The sequence below is a fragment of the Aotus nancymaae genome, unplaced genomic scaffold (assembly GCF_030222135.1).
Source record: "Aotus nancymaae isolate 86718 unplaced genomic scaffold, 86718_ANA_hifiasm-v0.15.2.pri h1tg000058l, whole genome shotgun sequence".
NCBI classification, from domain to species: Eukaryota; Metazoa; Chordata; class Mammalia; order Primates; family Aotidae; genus Aotus; species Aotus nancymaae.
In genome coordinates this window covers 4,963,770-4,985,925 of record NW_026988472.1, presented here as the reverse complement: position 1 = coordinate 4,985,925, position 22,156 = coordinate 4,963,770, and the positions used below count along the sequence as shown (strand labels likewise).

At 42.6% G+C, this 22,156-nt stretch overlaps 1 protein-coding gene across 2 annotated transcripts; it reads right to left on the bottom strand.

The window, feature by feature from the left end:
• Positions 1 to 231: 231 nt before the first annotated feature.
• On the bottom strand, positions 232 to 21,459 carry ALAS2 (5'-aminolevulinate synthase 2). 2 transcript variants are annotated; one of them, XM_012471760.2, is made up of 11 exons: positions 21,357 to 21,459; positions 16,309 to 16,504; positions 15,532 to 15,654; positions 14,574 to 14,684; positions 11,860 to 12,082; positions 11,125 to 11,309; positions 8,287 to 8,466; positions 6,183 to 6,347; positions 5,355 to 5,623; positions 4,127 to 4,289; positions 232 to 517 (listed from the first exon to the last, which is right to left on the bottom strand). In XM_012471760.2, the coding sequence occupies exons 2-11, from the start codon at positions 16,487 to 16,489 to the stop codon at positions 354 to 356; spliced, it is 1,764 nt and encodes a 587-aa protein (XP_012327183.1). In that variant the 5' UTR covers positions 16,490 to 16,504; positions 21,357 to 21,459; the 3' UTR covers positions 232 to 353. The 2 variants fall into 2 exon arrangements, with proteins under 2 accessions (XP_012327183.1, XP_012327182.1); XM_012471759.2 differs by lacking the exon at positions 21,357 to 21,459 and adding an exon at positions 18,222 to 18,293.
• Between the last annotated feature and the right edge of the window lie 697 nt (positions 21,460 to 22,156).

The window sequence follows — 22,156 nt, the reverse complement described above, 5'->3', positions numbered from 1 at the left end:
CATTGGGGAACAGCAATTTCAAATAAATCTGCCAGGTATCCTGGCTCTATGCAACTCACTGTGTAGTTTTTGGGCATTTCTTCCCTCTTTCTCATTCTGTTTCCCTGTTGGTAAAATGGAATGGTCAGACCAACAAGTGACCTATGGTTTCCTCACAGATCCGCCACTTGTCTGAGGGAGTCAGGTATAGTGCAGTTGTCTGTTTCCTGCCCAATAAAAGGCTACACATGCTGCGGTTTGTGCTTTATTTTTAGGCTCAATTCAGCTAGAGGCACACAACAAAGCAGAGGACAGGAAGAGGCCCGGACCCAAGTGAAGTGCAGGTGGGGTCTGGATCCTAGGCAGCTGGCTTCTTAGGCGTAGGTGGTGACATATTGGGGCCCCATGTTCCCAAAGTAGGAACGTTCCCACTCGCTCATGAGCTCGAAGTGTACAGGACGGTGACAGAAATTGCAGGCAGCCACAGACACATCCTGGAGGGGCAGTCCCACCTCAGTCCAAGCCAGCAGCAGCTTCTCTGAAGGTGGTAGGGGGAGGGGAGGGAAAGAATTGGTTAGACTAGATCTTTCAAATCTGTCACAGTACAGATGAGCCAAGATATGGATCCCCTCACCCCTTCAAGGTGCCTCAGGGTCAGAAGTAGCCTACTGTTCGTTCCAGTGTGTGCCATGAATATTACCATTTGTATCTGAGTGCTGCGATATATATTATAAAAGATTGAGAAGCTCTCCTTTGACACAATTTGAGGCCATACTTCCTAAGTATAGGATGTGCTGTGGCCCAAAAATGACTGCTTGGGAACTCCAAGCCCTATGAGGAAAATGATAATGACAGTAACCATACTGTGTCATTGGTGCTGTGACCAGGAAACCTGGGATAGGGGATCCACCTGGGGGTGTGAGAACCCAGAGAGAGGAACCTGACCTAGCTGGAGGAAGTACCCCAGGTATGTTCCAGGGCTCTGTTCTTGGCCTTTTCTGTGTTCATGCCCTTGTTGATCTTTTCTAGTCACATAACTTTGAAGACCATCTATATACTGATGGTTCAGAAATTTTAATCTCCAGCCCACACCTCTCTACTGATTTCCAAACTTGTATATCCAATGGCTTTTCTCCATCTCCACCTAGATGTCTAGTATGCATCTCTAACTTATGAGTACAGCTGAGCTACTCATGTCCCTACCCTCCACCAAGCTATTCTACTTTTTGCTTTTCCCATCTCAGTGGATGGCAATTCCAGTTGCTCAGTCCAAAAATTTCAGAGCTATCCTTTATTTTTCTCTTTCTCTCTCACCCTATATCCCATCTATCAGCAAAGACCATTGGTTCCACCTTCAAAATCTGAGCACTTCTTATTGCCTTCATTATGATCAAGTCTGAGCCACCATCCTTCAGATGGCCTACCATACCCTATACAATCTCATCCCACATTGCCTCTGTATATTCAGTTTTTCTGTCTCTGACTTGCTTACACCACTCCACCCACACCCGTCTTCTTACTGTTCCTCAAATATAAAAGGAATACTTCTATGTCTTCCCTGCCTCAGGCTGTTCCCTCTTCCTGGGATGCCATTCCCTTAGATCTGCCTCACTAACCACCTCCTTCAGAGCTACTCAAGTGTCACCTCAGCGTCCTCTACCCTTGCCACTCTAATACTACAACCCTTCTCTGAACTTGCCCCTGCCCCCTTATCCCATTCTCCTTATCCTGCTTTATTTTTTCCCACAGCACTTAGAACTAACATGCTACTCAATTTGCTTATTTTTAGTAATGTTTTTTGACTATCCCCTTCCACTAGAATGTAAGCTCCAGAGGGTAGGAATTTTGTGTCTGATTTGTTTACTACTGCATTCCCAGTGCCTAGAACAGTGTCTAGCACACAGTTGGTACTCAGTAAATATTTGCTGAAAGAATGCCTAAGTTAAGTCTAGAAGATGAAGGAAAGTAAGCCAGAGAAAAGTGTGAGGGAGGGCATTCCAATCAAAAGCAGCATGAGCCAAGTCCCAGAGGTAAGAGAGCAGAGAAAAATGACAAGTCATTCAGGGTAGCTGGAAAAATAAAATGCATGTGGGGAGGAGGTGAGGGCATAGAGATCATCATGTGGAAGGCATCGAATGCCATGATGAAGAGCTTCGACTCTGTCCTATAGGTCAGTGGTTTCCAAATTTTGGAGTATACATGCCTATCACTACAAATGTTTTAGCATGTACCTCCAAGCTCTGTGTATTTGTATATATGTTATATACATGTATAATTGTCAGTCTATATATTAAAGATCAGTATCAATGCTTTCCTATTTTTAAGATTAAGAAAACCCATAAAATTATAATACATATTCTGTTGCTTCACCCTGTAGATCATCTTGTATACCTCACCTTGGAGGCCACTGCTTTAGAGTCTGGAGGGAGACATAAAGGGGTTTAAGCAAGGGAGTAATATAGTCAGATTTTTAGAAAAATTCCTCTGGTGGTCAGCCTGAGAAGGGATTTGAGAGGAGCAAGAGAGAAGCAGGGAAATTAGGAAAAAATCACGTTGACATGGATTAAAGAAGTGGCAGGGGAGAAAAGCAAAAGGATTTGAGAGATTGTAGAGAACTTTTTCAAGATTTCAGGATGGATTGGCTGTGGAATTTAGGGACTGGTAGAGACATGGTGGATGCCTCGCATATATTCTTAGAAAAGCCCAGCCTAAGTAGACATTCAGAGAACCAAGAATACTGAGAGCTCTATAACTGAAGTCCAGAGCAATAGAGAATAGCGAACAAAAGGCCCAGGAGTCTGGATCATCAGCTCAGAGAGGTGGTAGACCTAGTGGTTATGACCATGGAGGTAGAGACAGACCTCCTAGTTGCAACCTAGTAGCTGTGTGACCTTGGATCAGTGACTGTATATTTTTGTGCCTCAATTTCCACATGTACAAAATGGAAATGATGAGAGCATCTCTAACTCATAAGGTTGTTGTGGGGATTAGATGAGTTAATACGTGTAAAGTGTTTAGAACAGTGCTTGGCACATGGTAAGTACTTAATGTTAGCCAGCATTATTTGATGTTTTTAAATGAATGAATTAATGGCACCTACCTAGCTTGTCTTCCTTGAACTCTCATGCTGCCCATGCTTCAGACAAACAGAATGATGTTCTCAATACATGCCCCCTGCTTTCCTGTCTCTAGGTCATTGCTCATGGAATTCCCTTATTCTGGAATATTTTTACAACATACTCACATGTACTTCAACATGCATCACAAAATCTTCCTTATTCACAAAGCCTCTCCAATTTCGTCCTTCCCACTCTCTCTAGCCATAATGTGCCCACTCCCTCTAGCTCTCAGAATACTAGAGCTCATCATACTTAACCAGTACCATCTATATCTGGCTCCTCTGCTAGACCATCAATTGCCTACATGTCTTTCATCCAACATGCCTGGAATGAGCACCTGCTCAATGTCAGGCCCCGCGCTAAAAACTGCACCCAACAGAAATCCAGCAAACTTTAGGTGAATTGACTAAACTGGCATTTTCAGGGTAAAACTCAAACTACTCAGCTCTACAAACCTTTCAATCCAGTCCCTGTCTTGTGTTGTCTTTGTAGACTCATAGATTGATACTCCCTTGCCTCACTTCATTCCTATGACCCTACATTCCAATACCACCTGCTTATTGTTCTTGATATATCCCTGGCTGCCTCTCACTCTCCTCACCTTTCTTCATGCTCTTTCCTCTGCTAGGAATACTTCTTCCATGGCCTCTTTCTTTTAATACCACTCACTTTGCAAGACTCAGCTCATGTGTCACCTCTCCTAGGAAACCTGTCTTGGATCCCTCACGCTGAGTCAGGCCCCTCCTCTCTGCTCCAACAACTCTCATGCACTGCCTTTGTGGAGGTTTGGTGTCATTGTGGAGCTTTGATCTTTTAATGTCATTGTTTGTGTCCACTATGGTATCCCCAACCAAACTGAAGCCCTACAAGTCTAGGGGCTGTTTCTCATTTATTTGTGACACTAGTACAGGTGCTGGCACACATTAGATGTTCCAGAAATATTTTATAAACTAATGGTCTCTGTCCCCTCAGCTTCTCTTTCAGATCCTGGGGCTGAGGGGAGTGAGGTACCCATGTTGAGAACTTACCCACAAAATCTTCCATCATCTGAGGGCTGTGGTGGGGGGAGGGTGCCAGGCGCAGAAGCTCTTCACCCCGGGGTACAGTTGGGTAGTTGATGGCCTGCACATAGATGCCATGCTTGGAAAGCAGGAGATCACAGAGCTTGCTGTTGAGTGCTGCATCACCCACCTGGACCCAGGAGAAAGGCCTATCAGTACCTGCCACCCTGGCTCCACCATCACTAGCTCCATTAAGTAGGTGGAGGGAACTAGATCAGGGAACATCACTGAATTTTGGGACAGATTTTTCTTTTTCACTAGGGTCTTAGTGGCAGCTCCAGAATTTCTATGGAGGAGGAGCTCAGAGCTAGCAATTGGGTTTGAAAAGGATGGAGCGGAGATGATATCAGGAGCTCTGTTTGGAAGTCGTTTGCAGAGCAAGCACACTGATTTTACTTAGCTAATATGTTAGTTTGGGATGGTTCTGGGTGAGAAGATAACCCCACCATGCCAATCTGGGGTGTTGTCATTAAGTTAATTCATAAAATAAGTGTTTAAAGGAAATACTAGGTTAGCCTAAAGAGCAGTGTCTATTTCTCATCCACAAAATTGTCACAAATAAGTGTCCTTTCCCTGCCCTGGCTTACTGACTCACACAAATACATGTCATTTAAGAAAGAAGTAGCAGTTCATTTTTAAAGGCAGTAAACGCTCATAGTTGAAGATCCAAAGTAGCAGCTAGTCCCATGGCTTTTGATTTTATTTTTCTATCCTCAATTCTCAATAAGAAGTACTTTTTACACCAGGACCATAAACACACACATACACATATATGTATATATGCACATATACGAAACGAAATTTTTCATTGATACCCTTACTATGTGTGATGTACTCCAACATTTTCTATTCTATTTCTTTTTTTTAAACTAATGATAACCCACTAAGCTGATTTTGTGAACCATTAATTGTCTTGATCCAGTTTGAAAAACTCTGAATTAGAGGCTGTGAGCACTCACTATTGTTAGAGTTAGGATAATCTAATAAGCCTGAGGTAATGGCTGATGCAAGGAAAAGACTGGTTAATCCAGAGTGGCTGATAATTTTTCAAAAAGGGAAACAAAGCTGGCAATAAAGGGAATGGTTAGCAGGAAAGCAAATAATTGAAGACAGGAAGGAATGTAGGTTTGTTGGGAGTGGGGAGGCTCCCAGAAGAAAGAGGTGGAGAAGGCAATGGGCAGGGTGGGGCTCTCACCCGGATGGGGATGATGTGGCTAGGGCAGGGGATGACGGGAAGGCCCCTGTCCATGAGTAGCTGGCGCATGTGCTTGACATTGCGCTGGTGGGCTCTCCTCAGGGCTTGGCCCTCCTCTCCCTTGAGGAGCCGCACAGATTCTAGAGCTCCAGAGAGCACCATGGGGGGCAGAGAAGTGGTAAAGATGAAGCCTGCAGCATAGGAGCGCACCATGTCCACCAGGTCACGGGTGCTGGCGATGTAGCCACCCACACAGCCAAAGGCTTTGCCTGGATAAAGAAAGGAAGAAGATAAACATAGATCCCATAATCAGTCCCCAGAGGAACAGGATCATGTGCCAGATAACATAAGTGGGTGTACCAGAAATTGGGGCTCCAGGCTCTCTTCCCAGGCTTCTGCTCATCTGTCCATGACAAGGCAGAGCTGATAATTCTGTTGCTTTGAGATAGGACTTTCAAGTCTTGCCATATGCAATGACTAGATAGGCAGGAGCTGGGTGGGGACCTTTAGCTGGATAGGGTCAGGAGTGGAGCTAAGATGAAGCTTGGGGCTAGGATGGGGCAGGAGTTTAGAAACACAGCTCTTCACATTCTCAAGTTGAATCTAGCTATTTGGCCTAGCTCAACGTCTTTTCAAAAAACTCTCCCAGACTTTCTCATCAACTCTGCAGTGGGATGTGAGTGGAGAGAGGGAGTCTAGGAGGGCAGCAACCTGGGGCTGTGAATTCTGTCCGAACAAGCCCTAGAGCTTTGGGGAGGAGGGAGAAAAGAATTTTGTAGGGGCCTCCTCCCTGGAGAGTATATAAGAAGGCCCAAAGCATTCACTTACCAAGAGTTCCAGAGATGATGTCAATCTTGTGCATAATTCCATCACGTTCCCCAATCCCAGCACCCCGGGACCCATACAGTCCTACAGCATGGACCTCATCCACGAAGGTCAGGGCCCCATACTGGTGGGACACATCACACAACTCCTCGAGTGGACAGATGGCACCTGAGCAAAGCCAAGGGATAGAGGTAGGACATCATAACCCTTCCTTAGCTCCATCTCTAGTGTGGAATTTCCCATCCATGCCTTTGGGTTGGAAAAGGATGTTGTAGAGAGGAAGGAGGATGTGCACCTTTATTTTGAACTATTAACCTCTGTGTATGGATCCATTGCCCGTATTCCATCCCTGCCTTCTCTCTCTCTCTCTCTCTCTCTCTCTCTCTCTCTCTGTGTGTGTGTGTGTGTGTATGTGTGTGTGCATGTGCATGCACGTGCTGGTGCATACATGTTTGTGTGTTCTTCAGCCTGGGATCAAGGCTTGATTCTTTCTATTTTTACTTCATTCTGACAATGTCTGTTCTTCTGTTTCTGCCATGTTCAGCCTCTGCCTCGTTTGTTTATTTGTTTTTCCTGCAAGTCTGTGTGTATCCCTCTGTACTCCCTGGAAACAGGGAGTTGTAATACAGAAGAAACATCTTCAGGTGGAAATAGGGGTTCTAGGCCAGAATTTAGAAATGTGAGCAATTGGTGGGACAATCTGAGGGGAGTCAACTACAGGAGGTGGAACCTGAGACAAATGACAGTGTGATGATTCAAGCATCATTTCAATAGGAGCGATTCAGCCCAAGGATCAAATGTTTGGGCAGAGTTTGTACCCCAAAAATAGGTAAATAAAGAACTATTCATTTGCAAATGCAATGAGGTAGAACGGTACCAACATAGTTTCCACTAGAGAAATGAATGTGAATAGTCTCAGTGGTAGAAATATAAAAAAGGGATAGGATAGTTTTACTTTATTGCTAGTGTTAGAAATGTGGGACTGGGCACAGTAGTAAGTTCCTTACATATATTAACTCATTTAATTTGTATACCTATTTAATTATTATCACTTACATTTTGCAAATAAGCAACTGAGAACTGAGACACAGAGCAATTAAGAAGCTTGCCCAAACTAGTAAATGGTCATGCTAGGATTTAAACATGGATAGTTTGGTTTTAGAGCCTATGTGTATAAGCATTACATGGCACTTAAGATAGCTGAATCAGGGAATACTATGGACTCTTGTTTCAGTTGGAAAAGTGACAAACTGAAATGAGTTGAGATCCTCTTCCCTTAAATAATTCCATAAAGGGATGCCTAAAACACATGATTTCTATACAACAGGGCCAGCAATAGAAAGCTTTGTGCATTGTTTCAATTGAGTGAAGAAAGGAGGTAGGAGTGTGAAGATCATTTATTTCTATTAAAGCATAATAACTAGAATGGTTTCCATCATCTCTAATTCTTACAACCAGATATTTTACCTTTGGGAAAATTGAGGCTTAGACAGTTAAAGAGTTACCCATGGTCATAGCCAGTAATTGTCAAAGGTGGGATTTGAACCCAGGTCTCTCTGACTTTAAAACCTGTTTTGACCCCAATGCTTCATACTGGACCTTGAAAAAAGTCCTAGGCGATGGTTTGTGAAACTTCCTTCATAGAAACCCGACACTGGGATGATTGATTCACATATTATTTCTAATAAGAGAAGTGTTGCTCGAGGAATTGGAGTTATATGTGTTAGGGTGCAAATACTCACTTTAGCACCAATTTGCTGAGCCACTCAAGATGAATTAGATGCCAACTCTGAACTTTAGTTTCTTTACCTATAAGATGAATGTAATAGCTGCCTCCATTTTTTGTCATTTACTAGCTGTGTGACCTTGGACAAATGACTCTTATGTCTCAGTTTCCTTATGTAAAAAATCAAAATAATAAAAACACCTATCTCATAGAATTGTTGAGAAAATTAAGTGAATTAATACATGTAAAATACTAATAATTTTGCTTGGCACATAATAAACACTATAACCGTTAGAAGTTATAATGTTATCATCATCATCATCATCCTCATGGTTTTTGTGAGACCAACACTAGTAAACATACACTCACACGTATACATACCATCCATGGAGTGGACAGTCTCAAAGGCCACAATTTTGGGTGTCTCAGGGTTGGACTTCTCTAGAAGTTTCTTTAGGTGGTCAGGGTCATTGTGCCTGAAGACAAACTTGGCTGCTCCACTGTTACGGATACCTTGGATCATGGAAGCATGGTTGCCTGCATCTGAGTAAATCTCGCACCCTGAGGAAGCAGATGCATAACCCTTAAGCTTCTGTCCCAGTACTCCCACTTCAACCTTCAGGTCTGACCTGGGAAAGAAAAGGACCAACCCTTTCTTCCCTTTGAAGACCTTGCTTTGCTTCCTCCTTTTCTGGGAACCTTTGTGACACTTCTTTCTCCCTAGGAAGGACTTCCCTGTTCCCAAATTCTGACCCCTACATCCTTCTCTCCAGTCATTTGTAACCCTGGTCTAGCCTCTGACTGCCTTGGGGTGGAAGAACATTTAATTTCCCAAGAAACTTAAGAGTTTTTTGAGGACAGAACCTATTTTCCTTCTCCCCAGCATGTAAGATCAAGACTTGGAAAAGGGATTACCCCAGGGAATGCTCGCTGACTTGGACTGATACTAGATTCTTCCTAGTCTAGATAAAGTTCCATCCATTCCAGGTAGCATCCATCTGCTTGTGGTTACAGGGATGGATATTTATCAGGCTTTCACTGTTGGAATCATAAGTTCATGGCATGTCAGAGCTGGAAGGCCTGTTAGTGATCATGGAATCCATCCCCTTTACTCTACAAGTGAGAAAACTAAGGTTCAGAAAGACTTGAAGAATGCAGGGCTTTTTACTGGTAATTCTGTTGGGGCAGGTGGGCATGTGAAATTGGTAAAGGGAGTTGATTCCTGGATCCTCCCAACCCCTGCCACCAACTACACTGCCATCAAGGAACTGTGGCCTTTTTATAAGAGGGATAACCTCCACCTGAGAAAATAAGTTATGACTTTCTGGAGAACATGGCTTAAAAGACAAGCAGACTGGGAGTTGCATGGCACTCTGCTTCTGGCGCCCAGTATAAGAGTAAGTACATAGTAGATGGTAAGTAAACATTTCTTGAATGAATGGATGAATAAACTGATGACTGATTTATAAGTAAGTGAATGAGTATATGAATGAATGTATTACTGAATGAAAGAGAGGAGGAGTGCAAAAAGGTGAGGCTGAAGAGATACACAAAAACCAGATTATTGAGAACTTTAGAAGGTGTGATAAGAAATTTGGATTTGGTCCTAGGGGGAATGGGGATCCACCAAAGGGTTTTGATGGTGGGTGGTGGGTGAGAAAGATAGTTTTGCATTAAAAAAATTCTGACTGCTGTGAAGAATAGATTATATGAGGGCAAAGGTAAAATTTTCTTTGAAATATGATATTGGGTCAGGCTAGGATGCTGGCAGTAGAGATGGAAAGAAGTTGAATTCTAATGGTTGAGGAGAGGATGGATTAAAAAAATCTTAAAGATATTGAGTTTAGTTGGGGCTTATCAGTGAACTAAAAAAAAGTTTCTGAGAAGTGGTGGTAATATTTTTGCTGTGGTGAAGAATCAACAGGAGGTGAAGAAGTAGATAGTAAGGGTGGAGACTTCTCTCAAGTAGTTTGCCTGTTTTAGGGAGGGAAGAGAAAAAGCCATGGCTAGAGAGTGATGAGGGGTTATGGCAATGTTTTTTTTTTTTTTTTTTTTAATAAGATGCAACAGACTTGAAAACATGTTTAAAGAGTGGGAGAGGCTGAAGATACAGGAGAGGGTGAGAGAGCTAATAGGTCAAGATTCCTAAGGAGGTAGAAAGGAATGAGACACAGAGCAACAGTGGAAGGATTAGTCACAAGAAAAAGGATACTTCTTCCACTATGACAGAAGAGGAGTGAGGATGAGAAGAGGACACATGGAGATGCTTATGAGTTTGTAGGTGCTTTGTGGCTGGGAGTCAAGGACATTGCTGTCTCATATATTCTATTTTGAATGTAGTAGAACATGAAGTCATCTGCTGAGGGAAAGGGGGAGGATGGGGTGCGGGAAGGCTGAGGATAATGGTAGTTTGGCAAAACTGCCCCAGAAGCTTGGAGAACTGACCATGGAAATGGGATTGCCAGAGAGCATGGAGAACCCAGTAGAGGTTAAGACTATGAATTTTTAGTGACTCCTGTCTGAGCAACTGTATGAGCCTAGAATTGATATAGTGAAGATGGAGAGTTGTATTCATTCTGGATTGGGCCATGGTGGAAGGACAGCAAGGCATATGAGGTAAGGACAATAGTGACTAGAGAGTAGGAGCCTGGGAATATGGGAACCAGTGTACAAGTGAAGGTATTGGCTTTAGGCAGAAGGAGAGATGTGCCTTTCATTGTAAAAGGAAAGAAAGAGGCAAGCATAGATGAAAAATTAGGTAAGTGTGTAGGTTTGGTGGCAATAAATAAGGATTCTCTGTCAGTCAGGGGGCTTCTGTTTTTATTGTGAAGTAAGATGTGAGGTTATTTACTAAGTGTGAAGGAAGAGGTAGCCAGAGGTTTTAGAAGAGGAGAAAAAGTTTTAAAAAGCTCCTGTGGAGACATAAAATAACTGTTTATGTGTGTCAAGAGTCCAGTTGAGTTGGGAGGTGATGAATTTATAGTGTTTCCCTTCTATGAGGTTGGGTAATGTTCCCCAGTAATGTTCCTCCCTAGGTGCAGAAGGGAAGAAAGCAGAGGTATATAATCATCCAGTATTGTGGATATGCAAGGTAGATGAGAAGGAAGAACAATAGGAGTGAGCGAACTCCAAATACAGGGAAGGAGTGATGGAACCAGTGAAACTGGATGCTGTGTTGCTGGATATCAGCCCTGAGCAAAGCTCAGGCCTCAGGCTTACCTGGCAGGATCTTGGCCAAGGTGAAGAGAGTAGAGTCATTGGCCACAAAGCAAGAAGAGAAGAGCAGGGCTGAGTCCTTCTGGTGCAGCTCAGCCAGCTCCTGCTCAAGCTCCACATGAAACTTACTGGTGCCTGAGATGTTGCGGGTACCACCAGCTCCAGCACCATGACGCTGCAGAGTCTCCCTGGCCAGGAGAAAACAGGAGAAAAGGAGAAGAAAAAACTCTTGTCAGGCATCAAGGAATTGGGTGGGTTTCCACTGCTTGATGGGAGTCAATGTTGAGTTAGTGATCCTATATAAACTGTGTCCTATGAGACAAAGTAGAGGGAAGAATGGGGAGGATAGGGAGACATGTGCTTTCCTTCTAGAACTTGAGGTACTTAGGGAGCAAGGGAGAAGCTAGGTTGTGCTTGAGTAGTTTGGCAGACCTAGAGGAGGTCACATTCCATCTCTGGCAATACGAATTCTGCAGCTAGATTAAAAACTCAGGCAGAATGGCTTTGCTTGGTCTCCCATCCTTCCCCTCCATAGCACTGGACACCCAAGAGTTTGGGAAACATGGTGTGTTGACTGACTTTGTTCATATCCAAGGAATAGATATGCTGGAGGACCTTGGACAAAATAAAGTGGTGGTAGAACCCAGGTTTCCACTGCCAGCTCTGCCTTTTTTCTTTTTCATGTGTGGTTTTTCATCTCCCCTGGCTACTGCTGATGGCTGAGAGCCTACTACTTACTGTGTGGCTTGCAAGACCTGAGGGTGTCGGCTCATGCCCAGGTAATCATTACTGCACCAGACAGACACATCCTTTGAGGCCACAGGTGCCTCAGAGAAATGTTGGGCAAAGGGATATGCATCAGCCCAGCGGTTCACAGTCTTGAACACACGGTAGGTGTGATCTTGTTTCTTCTCCATGATCTTGTCCCTGAAAAACTGGTCATAACTGAAGACATAGTTTCCTGCAGGAGCAGATTTGAGGATTAAAAGAATTCATTTTAAGTCTGTTCCTGGCTAGTCTTATTTTACCCATGTTGCTGATTTTGAGTTCTCCAACTTTTTTCCCACATATTCATTTATTTGCTCAGTTATTGACTTATTGGACCACGTTAACTCTCCACTACTTCATTCAGCCATCCTTTTGCTTACTCATTCACTCATTCACTCAGTAGTTCATTCACACATTCACTTAGACTTTCTCATGACCTTATCTGTCTTCCTGGGTTGGTGTGGCAGCCTCCTTATTAGAATCACTACGTTCAGTCTTAGTGGAAGGAATATCAACAGATCCTGTTTCTAGCAATCTCTTTGCCACTTCCTAGCTGTATGGCCTTGAACAAGTCAAGAATCTTCTTTCTAACTTTAAATTTCTTTATTTGTAGAATGAGGCTAATAATACTTTCCTTGGAGAGTTGTGAGAATCTGACAACCAACAACATGTAATATATCCAAATGAATAAATGGCACATGGTAATAGTAGTATTATTACTGCTATAGTATTAATAGTCATAATAATACTAATAAAAATAGCCAATATTCAATTATATTATTATAGCTAATATTTAATTAATGCCTAATACATGTGAGACTCTTTCCCAGGAACTTTATAAATATTTAATTTATTCCTCACAACACTGCTACATGGACAGTTCTATTAGTATCTCCGTTTTACAGATGAGGGAACTGGGGCATTAAGTGTTAGGTAACTTGACCAGGGTCATGCAGCAAGCAAGTGTTCATTAAGTAAGTAACTTAGAGCCTACTTCTTTAACCATTACCACTAAAAATGAAGTAACTTTATTTCTAGGAGAAACTGAAATAACGTTTGCCAAAGGGCTTGTTAAACTCTAGATCTCTTTACATGAGACAGAAATCACGTTGCAGACAGCAATTTATGTGGCTGCTGGAGGTGCAAATTGGTAACATCCTTGCTGCAGAGATGTTTGGAAATATGTGTCAAAAGTTTTTAAAATGCACATACTGACATATCTAGAGAAATATTTGCAGCATACTTAACAAATGATTACTATTCAGAATTTATCGTCTAAACTCTGAAAAATTACCATGAAAAATTGCAACCCAGCAGAAAAATGGGCATAGAATATGAACAGACAATTCAATAATTGTAGAAAAAGATTCTTAATTAGGAAAAATAAAACTGGGCAAACAAAATTTCACCTATCAATTGATAAAGATTTAAAAGATTATCAAGTGCCAGTAAGGGCATGAGACTATGGATACCCTCCTTGATAATTGGTACAGCCATGTTGGAAGGCTAAATGACAATATTTATTAATATAAAAAATGTACACACCCTTACATACCAAGAATTTCCACCTCTGAATGTCTGTCCTGGAGGAACACTTGCCTGTGTGCACAAGGAGGTACATTCAAGGATGTTTGTTGCACCACTGTTTGTAATAGAAAAAATTGGAAGCAACCAAACAGAGGAGTAGCCAAATCTCTAGTATATCTACACTACAAAATATTTGGAAGCATTGAAACGTAAGGTAGATCCATATTTGTTAAAGTGGAAGCATCTCCAAGGTATATTGTTGAGTGAAAAAAAAGGCACAGAGCAAAATATATAGCAAGATATTATTAGGTAAAAATAAAAACTAAAAAAAATAATACTATACATTTTCTTGGAGTACATTTGTATGTATGTAAAACCAACTTACAATCTAAAGTGAAAGAATACAAAAAATTGGAAACAACAACCTAAATTATAGGTGCTTGATTAACTGAATGATATTGCATCCATTCTATACTCATGACATATTGTCAGGTGACCAAAACAGCATAACAAACTCCACATAAAATAAGATCACACTTCTAACAAAAGCATGAGTGTGGTGAAGAGAGCAGAGGGTGTGTGTGTGTGTGTGTGTGTGTGTGTGTGTGTGTGTGTGTGTAGCCATAGAAAAATATCTGGGAGAAAATATAACAAAACCTTAATGGTGGATGGTAGAACTCTGCATGACTTAAATTTTCTTCCTTATACTTTCCTGTATATGTTGAAAAATATTTTACCATGAATCATATTCCTTTTATATTAGAAAATAATGTATATGCCATTATGAAAATAAATGTAAACACGTACAAGAATGGGGAAAAGGTGCTCTATGAAGGGTGAAAGTTTTTGAGGGAAGCATGGAGTAAAAATAATGGGAGTAAGCCAAATATTTAATGAAGCCTCATTAGAAACACATCTATAAATGTAATTTTATTTTCTTCTCATGGTAACCTACTGAGGTAGGTATTAAATTCCACTGAAGGAAAGTGTCTTACTTGCCAAAACACCTAGATCCAGCAAGTGCCAGCATTAAAATTTAAACTCAAATTTCCTTTGGTTCCAAAGCCCTTCTGTGGTGTTTCCCCTACTATGACAGAAGCCCTTTTAGAATGCCTTCCCTATTCTGATCCCCTTTATTTCCACCTCAGCAAACTCACCAGGCATATTGTTCTGAATCAGGTGTGTGACTTTCCCAGAGATCTGCTCCTGCTCCTGGGGACCGGAAAATGGCTTCCTTAGGCTGGCTGAGACCAGGGAGCTGGGCAGATCTGAGATGGAATGTGAGATTGATTCATTGACCATGAAGAGAATGGGGGGAAAAGAAAGCATGTATTGTCCTCTTGAAGCTCAATGCAACATGTGAAAATTCAAGTTTATAAGGTAGGGACACCTTCTGCAGTGAGAAGAAATCTTCTGCAAGGTGAGCTTCTATATATCTCCCTGAATGGAGACCATTACATTGTTAGGAAACCTTCCATAAGGTGAATCATACTTCTCCCCACTAGGATTTTCCCTTGAATGGGTAACTGGGACAGCCACCCTTGGTCCTGCATTTAGAAAGTAGATGCAGGACAGTGCACCTTACGCTTCTTTTCTAAACATCATTAAATTTCAATTTTGAAGTTTTTGTCCTTAATGATATCCCAAAGGGGCCTATGAAAGATATCAAGAGTGTAGACATCTTTCAAGTGTGATTATCTTGGGTAGTCTGCACTAATTAAGTTAACCTGAGGATCTGCACCCTGGTTAAAGGAGGTACCTACTCCCAGCTCTTTCTCTTTCATGCAAATCCATATTCTCATAGAGTGGTCTGAAATGTGGGACCCCAGCCTGTTGGGATCAATTTATCCACCTGAAAAAGGAGTCAAAATTCTAGAGGGCTCATCTTAGAATAATGACTAAAAATTTCAGGAGCCTGTACATGTGTGTGTGTCAAGAACGGTGTGCTTCAGCATACAGTCTAAACTGTTGCCTACTGTGGCTCCCCTGGAAAGACTGGACATCTCATCATGGGATGTGTACTGTCTGCTTTTATATTATCCTAGCTCAGGACAGTGATGTAGTGGGTTCAAGCATTAGGAGTAAAGGTTGCATAAGGTGGAACTTGACTCCAACCTGTCTTGAAAGCCTTCACATCCTCCTGGACTTCTGGGGCTGCCTTCTGCACAATCTTGCTCTTTCCATCCTGGAGTTCCGACAGCATGAAGGGACAGTGGCCCTTGGCCCAAGATGGAGAATCTATGCAAAGGCAAGAGAGTAATTGGGGTGCATTTCTAGTCATAAGTTCAGCTCAACAATGATTACTGAGATCTAATGTACCCCAAAGACCTATCTCAGGCTATTGTAGAGACACAGAGATAGATGAGTCTGGTCCCCTTAGGGGACCTCCTAAGCTGGTGGGAATAGCACACTCTGAAGACACATTGTGAACAGTGCTAGGATAGAGGAAGTACAGGGGCTATGGAAATCCAGAAGAGGGAGGGGACATGAGCCAGAATTGGAATTAGACAGTTTGGAAGTCTAAGTAGGCTTTGCAGAGGAGATGATGGCCAAGCTTAGTGTCAAATGAGAAGTATGAGATTCTCCAGTACAGGGTCTAGGAGAGGGTAATCTGACAGGAGCAAAGGTACCAAACTCTTGACACAGTAGTTGACTTAGGCAATTTTAAGTAGTTTCAGCATGTCTGGAGTATAGTGTGTGAGAGACATGAGAGTGAGACTCTAGAGAACCTGGCAGAAGACAGATTCTGGGTATATTTTGGGGCCAGTTAATTGTGTCTTGACACTTTTCCCATGACCTCCCCTAATTTTTAGGCAAAGATGGCCAGTATGACTTGGGACTTTTACTCCAGGACCCTAACATTCTCCCATTTTGCTAGCAGCCTTTTCTTACCTCCTCCAGCCTTTGTTGCCTTAAGGTGGATTTGAGAACAGTTTGGTCCTTGGGTGGCCAGGATGGGACAGCGTCCAATACCAAACAGGAACTGGTGAGCCTTAACCACCTTTCCTAGGAGGCTTGTAGGGCCCCGGGCAAGCACTGGGCAGCACTGTAGCAGCATAGCTGCAGTCACCATCTTGAACCCGAAGTTCTGCAGAAGACATGGAAAAGATGAGATTCCATCATTTGATCCTCGTCTTTAGCTTCCCACCCAAAACTTGCTGCCCTCCTCAGAGATTCTCTTGTTGCCCTTCCAGGGAAAGAACTTTTTTTCCAATGTTAACATGTACCAATAGGACATCAGAGAGGAAGAAATAGGAGACTGACTACTAAGCAAAGGGGTGAAGCAAAGAGTTCTAACTGGAGATCAGAAAGCCTGGATTCTGACTCACACTCTGGCACTGACCACCTCTGTGATGATAAGGATCACTGAAATGTGTTTTTGTGTGGCAGGATGAGAACTGCCAATCCACTAACCCTTTGATCAATACTTAAAACCAAGAATCTTTCTAAGAATGTTGGTCTTAGCCAAGTGAAGATTCAAGCCTGTTAGTGCAAACATATGTCATTGCGCAGAGCTCCTGAGGCTTGGCCCAGGGTGTTTCCTGAGCAGGATCAGCCAGAGAGGGAGAAGGAGCTTGAGGTCATATGTATAAGTTTATAGAAATCCAGAGAACAGGAAGGAAGGGTACGCCCTAGGCCCTATAGACTATGTGCCACCAGTCTGATATTTTGCTGCCTTTGAATTTGCTCCTGGTTCTTGGATAAGCACAGATATAAGAAGAGGTGAAAGCAAGTCCCAAGGGGGCTGGAAGACAAGATACAAAGACATAGTCTATGGGTTAGTGAAAGAGGCAGATGCTAAGACAGAGGAGTGAAAGAGGGCGGAGAGATCAGAAAAAGAGAAAGCAAATGACATATAGGCACTTAATAAATATTTGTTGAATTTTGGGGTAAACTGATGAATGAACAGAGTCTGAAATTGGGGAAGGAGAAGGGACTAGGAGAAAAGCCAGAAGAAAGAAAATTTAGGAAAGATGAAAGGAGGAAAGCAGAGAGAACAAAGATGTGGTGGTGCTGGTGGTAGAGTTAGAAGAACAGAAATTGAGGGAGAAAAAGAGATCAAAGGTAGAGGGAAAAGGAACAGGGTAGCGATGAGAACAGAGATTGAGTTGAGAGAAAGAGAAAATGAACAAAGAAAAAGGGGATGGGGACAGTGCACACAGGGATAAAGGCAGAGACTGACAGACCGAGGGACACGAAAGGGACACGAGGAGAGATCAGTGAGTCTAGAGGTTTATACAAAGATTCATAAAAGTGAGAGCAGGAGAGGAGAGAATCCAGCAGGTGTGGAGAGCCAGTCAGACACAAAGATAAAAAAGAAATGCTGCCATAAATTGCGAAAGGGTAAGTGAGTTTGGGGAAGAGGATCATGGCTCTAATTGAGGGAGATGAGAGAGAGACTGAGGGACAGAGAGAAGAGAGTAGAGAAAATGACAAGATCAAAGGATAGAGACAGAAGTGACTATGGCGGGGGGAGATGACGGTTAAGAGGAATTGAGAGCTGAGAGTCACCAAGAGAAAGATAACTAGAGAGAGCAAGAAGGAGAAACATGTAAAGAAAAAGGGTAAATTGGAAAGAGAGTCAAAAAGTGAGACAAGATAAGAGACAGTACAATGGGAAAGACCTGGGAGAATGTGGGAAGACTAAAGCCTTGACACTTTGAAGAAGGTTACTGAGTAGAATCTCCTGGCACCCTCAGCCTTATATTATGAGGTACAGGTCAGCTAATGGCCCTGTCCTCATATGTCAACCTCCTTCATCTCCCTCCCTTCCCGATCTCATAGAACAAGAACCCTCCCCCTACCTTACAAAGCAACCTCTTTTTCTTGTTCCATCCCAGAGCAACCTGTCCCCCTTTCATAGGATGTCACAGCAGCTTGGGTTGGTATGTGGGGCCAAGGTATGTGGGCCCTGAAACTGGAAAAGACCGAAGGGTTGTTGGAGGGACTAAATGAAACAACCCAAGTTAAGCCTTTAGGGTAGTGTTTGGCACATAGTAACTCTTCAGTAAATGTTAGCTTTTCTTATTAAAATTCCAGCTCTCCAGTTTCATTGTTGGATGTTCTTATATAAATCACTTCCCCTCTCTGAGTCTGGGCTTTCATCAGCTGTCAAATGTGAGGTAATTATGCCCACTTCGCATGGTAGGTAAATAGTTGGATCCAGTGCCTACCTCATGTCTAAAGATATGCATTGCCCTTACTCTGCCTGCTTGTGAAAGCTAAAGCACTTGGGTCTGAGCCTGCAGACCACAGATAAAGCTGCTAGAGTTTATCACCACTGGGGTCTGACCACTCCCCAAGCCAAGACCAGGGTGTGGGAGAGAAGAGGAGCCCCTTCCTGGAATCACGTCTGAGCATCTGGCTAGAGCTGGCCCTGGCTATTGGTGGCGAGAAGTGGATGGCCCAGGAAGAGGCAGTCAAGGCAGATGACAAGGCTCCAGGCTCCTATAAACTCTTTCGCCCAACGTTAATATTGGCAACAATGATGCCAACAACATTGGGGTGTGTAGTGGGAAGGAAAGCCCCCAATATTGGAGGCAAAGTCCAGTCTTGCCTTGGGATGGTGTAGAAGGCCTACGTCATATATATAAAAACAGAAGAAATTAAAAATACTCATCATTACTAAGGGGCTTTTGGCCATGATATGCTCAGGGTCCTGGGAAAATACAGACTGCTTCTTGGAATTTGTTGAATTCTCAAGTTCTTTCAAGCTCCTGTTCTCATTTCTCATGTTCTGTTACTCCTTTCCTGAAATTTGCTCTGCCTCATTCTGCCTGGCCATCATTATACCCATGACCTCGTAGTCCAGCTACCATGGGCTCTGTTTCTATTCCATCTCATTACCTACCAAGAGGCTAGAGTGAGTAAAATTGAATCAAGGAAGCATTTTAGTCAATTTAGGGTATAAAAAGCATATGCTCTGGTGCCAAACTACTTGGGTTTGAATCCTGGCTCCACTACTCACTAACTTTGGGACCTTAGAAAAGTCACTTCCCTACTATATCTCTTATATCTGGAAAATGTTGGTAACAAGGACAATCTGCATCACAGGAATGTTGTGAAGATTTATTAAGATAATCCTTATAAAATATTTAGCAGAGTACCTATCCCAGAGTAAACAGTTGAAAAAATGTTAGCTATTATTTTTAATTGATAGACTTTATTGTTTTTATTTTCTCCATTTTCCATGTAGAAAATATGAAGGTACAGCTAAGGGAAGTCCCATTAAGAATACACCAGGCTGGGTCTGGGAAACTTGAGACTGATTCTTGTCCCAATCCTGTCACAATTTATTGTGTGAACTTGGGCTCTGTAATTCCCCTCTCTGGGCTTTGGTTTCTCCACTAACATTGGACTAGATAATTTCATAGATGCTACCTAGTTCTGGTAGTCAAACACTCACGGAGCCCTCTACCAGGTCCTGTTCTCATGTCAACTCTGTGATGATAGGGAAACTGAAGTCCAAAAAGATTAAGTAACCTGTCAAGATCAGAAAGCTAGTAAATAGGAGAAGCAGGATTTGAACCTAGACAGTCTGGTTCCAGAGATTCTTAACCAGAATGGATCTGTGATTCAAGTATTACTGCCCTTTTTTCTTGACTGAGGGACTGACTGTAGACATTTATCTCCTCTGCTGCACTAACATAGACCTCTTTCCAGGTCATATGCCATTTGTCACCAATGCCTTTAACAAAAGAATCAGATCTGTAACTAAAGTGGAATTTCAGATACTGTTGAATATTCATTTACTCTACCATTTAATAATTTACGTACCTACTGTGTGGTAATGCTTGCCAGGCATCTTCTTAAAATAATACTTTTAACCAAAGAGATGACGGCAAAATTTCAAACCAAGTAACAGATCATTACTCAAAGGTTTTCCCTACGCCTTTAAAATCCTCTCTCATGTCAGCACCCAATCTGTAGTCCCACAGGTCAAAAGGGCCAACCACAACTCTAGCCCCTGTCCCCTCCTTTTGTGGCTTGCTTTGCAAAAATTAATTAGGTCTGGAGGGGAAGTGGTAATTTCTCTTCAGGAGTTAGAAACATCAGGCCTTACTTCTCTTCCTAGTACCCCTTTCCCACCACTGAAGAATCATACAGAATTTTAGATACCTGGAATTGGAGAATCAGAAATTCTTAGAAACAGGAAAATTTAGAAGATCACAAAATCAAAACTAGAAAGGGTGGTGGAAATTTTAGGACAAGCACTTTTTTCACAGGGTGAATGACTTGCCTAGGGTCTCACAGTGAATTAGGGTGAGAATAGAACTCTGCTTATTTTCTGTATAGTGGCAATACATTCCTCTTCCACTTTTTTCACTTATTTCTGCTAATTATTCATCTCTCAATTCCCCCAAATCTCTCCTTACCCAACTTATCATTCCTATCACCCCCACATCTCCTTAGTTTCCCTCCCTAGCTCTGCCCTTCACCCCTAGGCTCTGGGCCCTGACCCATTGAACTCTACTATCAGCCCAGCAGGAAGAGGGAGTCAAAGGGAGGGAGGAATGGAGAATTGCGGGAAGAAATATTAAGCCATTGTTCTTGATAGAGAGGAAGAGAGAGACAAAAACACAGAGACTGAGAGATACAGAGCTGAGGGAAGAGACAAAAAGGGGGAGAGAAAGAAATTTAGAGAAAAGGATACAGTTAGAACTCAGAGGAGGGAAAAATGAGAGAAAGCAAGAGTGTCAGAGAATGATGAAATGAATGATCTTGAAAACAAAGGAAAGTAAACAAAGGGAAAATGAAGAAAGCTGAAAATGAGGAAAGACAGGAAGAGATATGGGAGAAAAAAAAAAATGACAGAGACAGATTCTAAGAAACAAACAAAGGGAAAAGTCAGATCTACTTAGACCAGAGAGTCATTGTGGACAGCCCTGAGAGACCAACTGGCGGACGAGAGAGGGCACCAGGGTGAAAGCAGCTCTTACCTGTTGCCCTGCACTGAGGACGAACGAACGACGGGTGGGTACTGTGGGTTAAGACCTGGCATTTATCCCTTCTCCTCCTGCTCAGCCCCACCCATCCTGCCTTTTGCTGGCCTGGCCCTGCATTGGCCCCAAAGGTATCTCAGTCCCTTCCTTGCTAGAGATAAAACCCAAAGTAGCCCCTCCCTCCAGTCTACCCCCTCCCCCAGCTCAGGCTATTCCCTATTTCCTTCTCTCTCTAGAACAGTAAAATTAGCTCATTTGGGCTTTGGAATCAGACCATCCACATAGAGCTAGGGTATCTTGAGCAAAACCGCCTCTCTGACTATAGATCTTAAAAGGAGGGCAATAAAACCTAGAAGTGACTGTACCACAAGTTGGGAGGGCTCTGCAGTCAGACCTAGAGTACGGTGTTAGGTTTATGAGCTCTAACAGTCAGCTTCCACAGACTACATTCCCCAGTTGTTGTAACAATTTGGTAATATCGTGTACAGAAAACTCTTAGTACAATACCTGGTCCAAATAAATAACAGCTACTGTTCACTAAGTGCTTACAATGCACCAGACCCTTGACTAAGTGTTACATGGATTAATTTAGCCACATAAGGACCTTAAAAGATAGGTACTATTATCTCTGTGTTACAGATGAAGAAACTGAGGCTCAGAGAGGTGAGGTAACTTGCTGTTAATTACCCAACTAGAATGCATAGAGCCCAACTATGAACCTAGGCAATCTAGTTACAGAACCCACACTCTTCTCTTCCTCTCAGAATAAACAATTAAAAATATGAAGTTCTCCGTCT